At 38.4% G+C, this 11000-nt stretch overlaps 1 protein-coding gene across 1 annotated transcript; it reads left to right on the top strand.

Moving 5' to 3' along the window:
• Nucleotides 1-8516: 8516 nt before the first annotated feature.
• On the top strand, nt 8517-9914 carry LOC115634685 (putative gustatory receptor 57a). Its single transcript, XM_030532548.1, has 2 exons — nt 8517-9632; nt 9798-9914. The coding sequence occupies exons 1-2, from the start codon at nt 8517-8519 to the stop codon at nt 9912-9914; spliced, it is 1233 nt and encodes a 410-aa protein (XP_030388408.1).
• Nucleotides 9915-11000: the final 1086 nt, after the last annotated feature.

An 11000-nucleotide genomic window follows, 5' to 3' on the forward strand; every position in this document is an offset into this window, starting at 1 on the left:
TAGGAAGGTGAATAACAGAGAAATGACTTTACTCTACTTTCCTCTTTTGGGAAGTTCTTAGAATCATATTTTTTATATTTAAATTATTTGATAATTGATTGGATGGTTTTTTTATTTACATTTATTTAGTTAATGCTAGCCTGAATATAAAACTTGCAACTAACATGTATTTTAAAGGCTATAATTTACAGGATCTTAATAACTTGAAGATAAAGATTTAAATTGTATTATAAATATACAAGTATGCATTGTTGGGGAATTTCATTAATAGTTGTATATTCTCAATCGAAAGTGATGAGATAAATGTGGCTGGATCAGTATTGCCTAATAGAAGTGTTCTTAAACTAGAGTCAACGAAGAATGTAATAAGTACATAAGGGGCATTGATAATGATGCTACTCTACTGAGGTGTCTTTGAATATATTTCTGAATCATATCATATAACAAAATTGCATTTGGACTGATATCTTCATACCAACATTGCTTTTTAAAATCCTGTACGCGAAGTATGTAAACGGCAGAAGGAAGGTTGGAGATCAACTCCATAAAGTATAAATATTCTTAATCGGCATTACGAGACAAATCGATTTAGACATGCCCGTCTGTCAGGGATTGCTGAGCCCAGACTAACCAAACATGGTATTCGAGTACACTTGTGTTTGCTTGAGTATGTTTTGATATAGTTTTAATAATAATAAACAAATAGTAATTATGATTTTATTATATCTAATATTTATATTCTAAAACATCTCACATTTATCACCTTTGAATCATACTGATCCATTTGAAATATGTTTTTAGTTACACAACAAAATCTATTATTATTTATTGGTTTTTAAGCAAAACTATACAAGTCAGTGAATTCGTTTCTGCGCCGGAGGCTGTTGTTGTTGTACCTAAGCCTGTCCCGGTGCCAGTTACTGTGGATGTACCACCGGTTTGTCGACCCTTCTCGATCTCCTCGGCTCCATCATATCGAGTGCCACCAAACACGGAACTCACAGGATCGTTATAGCGTTGTCTTTCTTTACGTTTATTGCGACCTTTACCGACGTGAATTCGTCTCCGAGCTGACCGATGTCTACTCTGGAACTTGCTATTCAATATTTTGTGGTCATCTAAATTGCGTGCACCGCGTGTATTGAAGCAAATCTCCTGAGCTGTGCCTTCGCTGTTTTCTGATACGCTACTTTCTGTAATATTGGCCGTAATTACGTCATAGATAAGTACCCCAGTCAAAGCTTTTGTGAGGCCCAACGTAAAGCCCGAGAGTGCCGCAAAGCCACTTGAAATCGATCGTCCTTCCATCATATCGTGCTCAATATCATGCTGACGCAGGATACTTTCAATTCGCCGTGCATTCAAAGGGCGCAGCAGCAATTGTTTAGCTAAGGTGGGAATATTGAGTGGTTAAGTACTTGTAGTTAAATCGGAAATATTGTGCCAAATACCTTCAATGGGCAGTGTGAGCAGTTGCAGGCAGAACAATAGCCCTAAAATCAGCATTTGAACTATCAAACGATCTCTCATCTTGACACTATAGTGGTGTGTGCGTAGCGTGCCGACTAACTCTGTAATTTATATAAGAAGCGGCCTGCTTAGAACCAATTCACATTACCATAAAACAAATGCCGCAATTAGTCAGGTATTTATGGCGCAGTAAAAGGTTTTCGCCAATTAGAAAAATGATCTAGTCGTGCACATTTCGTTTTTTAAGATTTTAATCAGCTGCTTTCACTTTCGCATATGAGTTTTTTCATTGGCACTAAAACAAACCACAAAAAAGAAAACCGAAAACGGTGGCCAACTTTCATTCATTGCTTGGCTAAAAATTAATATTCTTAATGCTGGCAGACAAGCAAAATAAAAAACCAAGAGGCATGCCAAACGGTGCGGTTGGTTCAAAAGTCAACTAAGCAATAACAACAAAAAGCTTATGTAACTCAGATACAACAGCAACACATTTCTCCTAGCTAGCATGTTGGCCATGCATGGATTAGCATTTTGCTTGTCTATCTGTATTGAGCCATTAGCCATTTTTATGGTCATAAATGTGAGCAGATTTAAGGTCTTCTTCACTCTGCAATGCTGGTTCCAATCTAGCTTCAATCCCCCCAGCAACTGGACATTTTTATTGGGCTAGCAAAACTTTGCAATTGCTTCGAGAAAGTTTTGCTTGGCTTTGTCAAGATTTGTCTGCTTCGAAAATAGCTCTAAATAAGCGGCTTACGACTGACTAACTGACTGACGCTTCAATACAGGAGCCCCACTTGCAGTCGCAGTTTAAAGTTTTGAGCTCCGTCGCCACAAAACGGGGGAAGTTCAAGCGTGCCCCTTTGATTGCCTTCAGCAGATGCAGACAGATTTGTTATTTATATTCATATTTATATCTTTGGCAAAGGTAGGTATGAATGGATGGAATGACTACTGTTTTGAGTTACACTTCATAATATAGCTGGGCCTTAAGTTCAAAAAGCATAAAGGTGTCACTTCATCTTCCTGTTTTCAATTTTTCTGTTTTTCTTCTTGGTTCTAAAGCTGTTTTGTATTCTCAAAAACAGCGTTTATAAAATAAATCAATATTTCAGTGCAAAAATTGGATAAAAATACAACGATTGATAAGGAAGAATACATCAAAGTTCGCCAATATCGACAACTTTGAAAACGCTGCGAACTCTTGAATTTGGAAAAACTTTTCACACAAACAGTTCAGACTTAAATTTCGTATAATAATAAGCGAGGTATTGCAACTGTATTTCTAGTCTAGTTGCAACGTTAACACCACTTTTTCTTGCTCTTATTCGCGACTGTTGTAGCTGCAGCTGTTGCCTTCAGGATGCAACAAGTGAATTGCAACGCCGAATGCAAAGTGCGCTGAGCATCAACAGCATCATTAGCAACAATATCAACAAGAGCAAGCAATGTCGCTGCGCCCTCCGCCTCTTTCAGGTTGCATGTGACGCTGCAGGCGTAAAGGCACCCCCTTTATAGAACCGCCCTGTGATGCCTGCCTCATCACGCTACGCCCAATTGTTTGTGATTTACGACATGCAACGTGCAACGCTTGCAGCGGAGAGCGCATAACATCATTTGCAGCTCATTAATCAGCGAGGCTGCAGCCGCTGCCTGACTAGGGGCATCACCACAGCTGACGCATGTTGAGCGCCAATCTGAATCCCATTCCTTTCCATAGACTCTGGTATGCCATGGCCATGGCCAGTGCCAGTGCCAGTGCACCGCCCTTGCACGGTTGCCTGCACTTTCTGCGCCATGCAACATAATCGGATTGTCTCGCGCCGTACAATGAAAGCGCAAATATTTGCACGCACACCAGGGGCAGCAAGACCTGATTATGACACTTTCCAGCCCATTTTATTTTATGCCTAGCATAGCTGTCTGCTGTCCACAATGAACAACGGCACACACCAGAGACGCGGGTGGAACTTCATTTTGGAGCCCATCAGCTAACGAATTGTGTTGTTACGGGTTTATTCCTTTTGAAATTAAATTGCAAGCTATACAGTCAACTGATGTTGAGAGAAACAAAAGGGGGGGAGGCAATTCAGCTACTTTAAATATATAGAAAATGTAAACCCTGATTACGAAATGTGCTCAACAAGGATCCAACTAAATCGCACATCAACTGTATTTTAAAGAACTCGCTTAATACAAGAGTATAACAGCAATTGGCTTGGCAGTAGTGTATAGTACTATATATTATATAAATTAATTGAATTTATTTATTGTAGTCTTCGGATGCCATCGAATTAGCTTTTAGCCAAATTTGGACTATTTCAACTTATTTCGATATTTTGCATGGTGACAAAATTTTCTAACTTCAGAAATTGAATAAAATTTCAGAATACAAATTTGGAAACATTTGCTTGATTCAACTAAATAGAAATGGATTTACTTATGATTTAAATCATAGTACCACACAGAAAGCACAATAATTGCCCTCAAAGAAATCACAAAAATCCACTTAATTCTACTATTTTCTTTTGAAGTAAACACCGGTTAGGTTATTAGTGTGATATGCACAACGTGACTCTGATAATAGAGAAAACTGAGGTCACGTTCCCACCTCTAGACGATAACATATTTTTCGGCATTATGGCGCACGGTTGGTCGCCTTTTATGCTGCAGTCAGCGAATTAACATGCAACATGCTCCTTGTTGTCGACAAAGTGCGCGGAACATTTCAGCACGCAAGATAAAACAGCAGCTGGCTTGCGAGGCAAACAAGACTGATAAAAAGCACCTCAACTGGCTTTGGTTAAAACATAAAAAGCGTGGCAAGTGCAGTGCAGGCGCGTAAAGGCCAATATAGTAGCCAGTCACTGTTGGGACACTCCAGCAACTGGTTAGCACTAAGAGTTTTATGCATCCATTTCTCGTATTACGTGTATTATGACTGATAACTTTTCTTTATACCCTCAGCACTTTCGACGGCAATCAAACACATTGATTGGCACATTTGGCCTCTGGGAAATGACGCCTCGTATACTTCCAATCATTGCGGCCATTTGCACATTGATTGCAAAATTGTTATAAGTTGCATTACGATTAATGGCTTATTGATTTGCATGTGTGTGTGTGTGTGTATCCTGCACGTCATTATGTTTTAATTTATGAGCTATGGCTCTGCATAAATGTACAGAAACATGTCGCAACATTTAAATGCATAAATATGTGAGATTTGCAAAACACTCCACGCAGATGTTAAGCAGAGCCATAGCTTATATAGTATATACAAGTATGCCACTCAAAAGGACTGGGTCATCTATTAAAGTTTTAATTATTTATCATGCTCTTAGTTTCTCGAGAGCTCATTAATTATTGCAATAATAGTTTGCAGCCTAAGAGGCACTTCCCTCCCACTTGAGTATCTCCATCGCTAATGAGTTTAATTTAAAAATAATTCAGGATTATATTTTACTTGGAAGGTTTTAAATTCGGATTTGCTTGCGGCACGTGGTAAAGGCTGATATAAATAAATGTCTTTGTGCTTTGAGTTAACTTTATTTCCAAATAATGTCAACATGTCCGAGTGTTGTTAGATTTCGTAGAATAGAGGATAATAAACTCGTAAGCAGTGCTCTTAACCTCAGTTTGTTGTACAGCTTTTAGAATAAAATAAAATTATACTTACTTCTATTAAATTTAGGAAATACATAGTTTATGCTCAAAGGCTTTTCATTACTTCGTCTGCCCTTTGATCCCACTCAATTGCGAATTCTAAGTAGCAATAGCAAGTTCAAATGCTTTAACCTTAATCGCATTGTTTGGCGTTTTGTGTAAAAATGGGCATAGTTGTAGAAAACCACAAGCAAATATTACATGACCCCCCACCCCCTCCCCTCACAACCCTAGGCAACCACTGATGGCCACTCAGCTTGCACAAAACTTTAATTGTGAGAACGAACATGCGTGTGCGGCTTCATCATAAATCATTCTTTATTTCAAGCATCAGTAAACACACGAACAACACGCACACACACACACACACACATAACCACACACAGCTGAGCACATGCATACTTTAATAAGGAATCGCAGGCGACTGCGAAGGCTCCGACAAACATTAACACCTCACAGTCAGGCTGCTAACAAATCAAACCACCAAAGCGATGGCAGGAAAGTTGTAAGTAAATGTGTACATATGTCCGTACACTGAAAGAATAAAATTCTACAAATTATGCTCTAAGATACTAAAATATACAATCACGCATAATCTAAACTGATGATGCCCAATAAATCAACACAATAAATGTATAAATTGCACTTAAAAGAAATTCCATTCCGAATCTACACTTTTGAACGAACTTAAATTTGTTTAATCCTCTGGCGTAAATAAAAACTTTACTTGAGTTATAAATGGTTAAAGAAAAGTTCAAATCAATCCACAAACATTTTCGATATTGAATGATCTTAACAGTCATGTTTATTGTTAGAAAGAAAGCTGGCCGCAATCTTTCACTGTTTGGTATTTGTTTGTTTATAAGTATTACAGACATCTTGATATTTATTTTGCTATCTGTATGGATCCGTTGGTAGCTCTGGTTGAACAAGTTCCATGTAGCACTTTCGGCTGTTTGGTTGTTCAGCAGTAGGTTCGTATGTAGTAATTAATTATGGTGTTATTTAATTTAATTGTGTGCGGCATTAATTTGCAACCAGCCAGGCAGCAAGTGCTCAGCAAATGAGAAACTTGTGAACCTATTAACTTGGCCAAGCGCTCCCTTTAAAATATAAGCATGTACACTTATGTATCGTGCATACAAACAAACGTACAAATGTATAAAAAAAAGAACAACACTTGCATTTTGGGCATGAATAGTACATATGCACATACAGATATACACATACAGATACTCTTGATGTGCCTGCTTAGAGCCGCTCTCATGTAGACAAATGTGTTTTCGTGTTCGCAAGCAACTTGAACATTTGTCAGTGTGCACACGAACATACCAACATTTGTATATGCACACATACACGTATGAGTAGGCGCTTGTGGGTATGCTTATGACTCTAATGTATGCTCTGATCATGATGATGATGATGATGATGATGATTATATGCGCAATAAAAACGTCAAATGTGCCGTTGCCGCTTGCTTTTACTTCTGCTCGCTTGATGTACCTACGGGGCGTATACATATTGTCTGTGCATTGGAATTCTTTGCCTTCACATTTTAAACTCAATCAATTGATGATAAACTTTCTTTTTTAGCACATGCCGTACATCCTCTCATCAATTCTATTTAAAGTGATTTCTGTTTTCGTCTTCGAAAAATGTTAGAAAATTTGCCAATTAATGGTTTGTCATAAAGGCACAAATACGGACACCAATCAATTTCTGCTTTTCTTGTCATCTTGTACACACACACATACCCATCCGGCTTCAACGAGTCACTTTATTTTGTTGCTTTCGGTCAGCGATGCGGGGCATTAGGTACAAAGTAGGGAAAACTTTTATTTATATCAACTTCAAAAGCAACATCAACCCCAACCCAACCGCACTTCCAATTCAACACTCTGTTGGATGTGACAAACAAAGCAACTTGATGGGGGTCATGTGGAAAATTGGGGTTGTATTCTTTTCGGTCGCTACATTTTGATTTGCCGTGGCAGACATGTTGGCACTTTAAATTAGCGCTAATTGAATAAAGTCGAGAAGTACTTTTTGGACATAAACATGTCAGGGAAGCAGACAGAAAGTCACTCAGTTGGCCAACTGTCAGGCATACAAATTGTTAAATTTCCATTTTTTTGCGCATTCGAAATAGTCCATTTATTTGCAGTTCGTGAAATGTTTCCATGGTACATACCTACATAATAAATATAAACGAATAACATAAATTCTTCTTAAAATATACATACAAGTATGTATATATGAGCGCATTTTATTTAAAAATAATTACTTTGTGATTTTTATGAAACTACAATTTTTCAATTGATCGGTTTCTCTAGGATGCCTGTATTGGCTAAAACGGGTTTTCTTCACCTCATAAATATTTAATGCGAAATAATGGAGAGGACTTATCCTATTGACATTCTGCAAATCTATTGGACATGATTGATTGCCACACGCGCACATTGGACTTTTCCAAAAGGAGCGTTAATCAAGTTTAATTAATTAAAAATGACAAAATGTTGTAGTGGAAGGCAAGTTTTGTTGTTTCCGTTCTGTTGCCATTACGCCCACTGTTTTTGTCCTCGTAATGACGCCGCCATGCTGACGTTTCCATGTCAATTTTTCCATCATCGGGCATCCGTAAATTATGCAATGCTGTTTTCCACAGGCTTAATTTCATCATTAACCAAGCAAATGAAATTGATATGATGGCAACGAAAATGATGCCAACATCATTGCTACTGTTGTACTTTGATGCTAGAGTCCTCAATTTTTTCAGCTTCTTTCAAGTACAGCACCATTGAATGTATGTTTTTGTTATGTTGACGAACGTAATAAGAAACAAAAAAAAAAAACTGTTTTTACTTTCCAACATAGATAAAATTTTCCTTAGAATTTGCTAATTACAGTTTCATTCCCAGAATTGCTAGGCTAAAAATTAAATATGTGGTATGTGGAAATATCACTAGTCACTGCTTTTAGATGACTGCTGCATATTCATACAAGTATTATGTGGAAGCTACTTGTAATTGTGAGAGAGAAGTTTAGTCTTAATATAATTATGAAGAATAATATAATAACACTATACATGTGTATTGTTGATTAATTTTTTAAAAAACGGTGTTACACGAGTCAAGAAATTCAAGTACAAACACGTATTTATATAAAATTATTTATTTCCATTTGCTGACATCGCAACCAGATAGATAAAATATAAGGTCATTTAAATGTATTAATTGTAACTAAAAAGTAAGCACAGACGGGCAACACCAGCACCGATTTAATTATCTTAATAGCACTATCCATAATTGCGGTTAACAAAAATCAATGGCAGCACATCCGAGCTGTAGCAGTGCGGCAAAGGCAGCGATACTAGCAACATGGCGCTCCTTTATTTCTTCCGTGAACCGGAAACCTTGTGGGAGTGTGTCAACTTCGTCTGTGGGCTTCAGTTTGGCATGTGCTGTAATGGTTTCTTTCAACAAGGCAAATACTTCGTCGTCAATAAGTGGACCCGACTTTATTCGCTCGGCCTTTCCTGCGCCGTGCTCACAGGGATGTGTGGTTCCATCTATGGCTTGCTACGGGACAATGACTTGCGCGCATTCCTCTACAAAACAGACAAGCTGGTGCTGAGTATTGTTTTTCTGGAGCTAGTAATGTCAATATTTGTGTATGTTGTCACAGTTGCCTCAATGCAGAGCACAGCGCACCAACATCTACGGATTTACAATCGCCTGGCAGCGCTGGACGATCAACTCATGCAAGAGTTTGGAGCCAATTTGAACTATCGGAAGCTGAAGCGTAAAAACATAATGGTACTGGCTACAGTCACAGTATTGTACGTTAGTGCTGTCAATTCAGTGGTGGGGCGTATCGCAGGTGACGGCAATAAGGCCCTCGTTGCGTGTGGAGGCATTTGTTACATAATCATTACCGGAGGGCCACACTTTACCGGGTACATTCACATGAATATAGCTGAGATGTTGGGCATACGTTTTCGCCTTCTGCAGAAGATCATTAATCCACAATTTTTTCGCTGGCGCTTTGTCAAAGTGCAGTTGCGTGAGCAGCGCCTGCGTAGTGCTATGGAAATGGTTAAGGAGCTACACTACCTCATAACGGAAGTCAACAAGGTTTATAAGCTGAGTCTGTGGACCGCCATTGCCCATGACTTTACACTCACCACCAGCGAACTGTACATTATCTTCGGTCGGGCCGATATGGATGGAGGCATGAACTCTTTGTTAATCGCCTATGTGGCAACGAGCATGCTGCCACCCTTCTATAAAATGCTTGTGGCACCCGTTTACTGTGATCGCACGATACGTGATGGCCGCAAGTGTCTGCGATTACTGGAAATGCTCGACATTTGGTTCCCGGGAAGTCCGGTGGTAAAGCAAATGGTTACCGCGATGCTCCACTGGCGCTTAGAGTTCCAGATTGAGTTCTCAAGCGGATTGGGAGTTTCGTTGAACAAAAAGACAATTACATTGGTAAGGCCAGGAGAATACGAAAAAGAGACATATGCTTAATTAAATCTACAGAGTTGCATTTAATCCTATGCATGTTAAAATTTTCAAATATTTCCATGCTATTTATTATTTTTTGGATAAATTCCATTTGTATAAAAACAAACGTACTCATATTTTATTTTGCAGTTCACAACAATGGTCTTCAACTATTTGCTTATTCTTATTCAGTTCTCGATGACTCAAAAGTTAAGTCATGGAGTTGTGCAGCAGAGAGTTACTCAGCAGGATTGGACAGGCATTTAGTATGGTGGAAAAAGTTGGATGGTGGACTTGGACCAGCGTCGTATTGCATTTATCATTAGCTAAATTAATTTACTACCAGGCCAGCTACTCGTTAACATAGAAAATCCATAAATATGTCAGCATTTGGACCCCCTTTGCAATCAGAATAGCCGCCAGTTGCTCACCCGCTCGGTGGTGCTGAGGCGAGGCAAATGGCACTTGTTTGGCGTGCCTGGGCCGCAGGAGGCCTTCGACTGCACCCAGGAGGCAGACGCAAGCTAATGATTATAATGTTTGGCGCTTATTTTATATGAAATTTATGCAAATTAACCAGAACTGCCCAAGCGAACTGCAGCTTTATCAGCGCGGTCGCAATGGGCAGCCATACGCCTACAACTTTATGTATACTTGTCTCTATGTATATAAGTATGTATTTATATATATATGTATGTTTATGGTTGTACTGCAATAAAAATTAACTTAGTTCACTTTTTATTACGCTCCTCTTTTTAACACCACCTCTTCCCTATTGTGCTACGCTGCAGGGCGTCTTGTCCACATTGTGAGTCCACATTGTGAGTTCAGCTCTTACTTGTATATGCAATAAAAGGCAAACAATGATGGACATAGAAAATTATACTTACGTATAAGGAAGCACACATCCACACACATAATTATAAACGTTATATAAAACAAAGGCCTATTTTAATCAAATATTTAGCGCTTATATTTAGGTTAGGTTAGGTTAGCCAAGGTGTCTTCGCATGTGTTACATCCACCCAGATGCCTGGATGAGTTCGAAATTGTCGCTCGGTTTCTTTTCCGATAGTGCCGATAAATCAGGGAGGATGCTTGCTTATAAGTAAATGATATTACATTTATTAATCACTTTAAAAGCTTCAAATTTTTTTTAAACCAATAGTTACAAGAATCTTTTTCAAATTACAAAATTATTCTACCTTATTGCCTTACAACCAATAACAGGTAAGTCATTATACTCAAATGTTAATGTATATTCAAAAGATGAAATTTATACCATAGCTATATAAACGTTGTAAACGAAAACTCGTCCGCGAAAGGGGAAAAAACAAAAAACTATGTTTGTAT

This window comes from Scaptodrosophila lebanonensis, unplaced genomic scaffold (assembly GCF_003285725.1).
Source record: "Scaptodrosophila lebanonensis strain 11010-0011.00,11010-0021.00 unplaced genomic scaffold, SlebRS2 tig00000001-arrow-pilon, whole genome shotgun sequence".
In the NCBI taxonomy this organism is placed as follows: domain Eukaryota; kingdom Metazoa; phylum Arthropoda; class Insecta; order Diptera; family Drosophilidae; genus Scaptodrosophila; species Scaptodrosophila lebanonensis.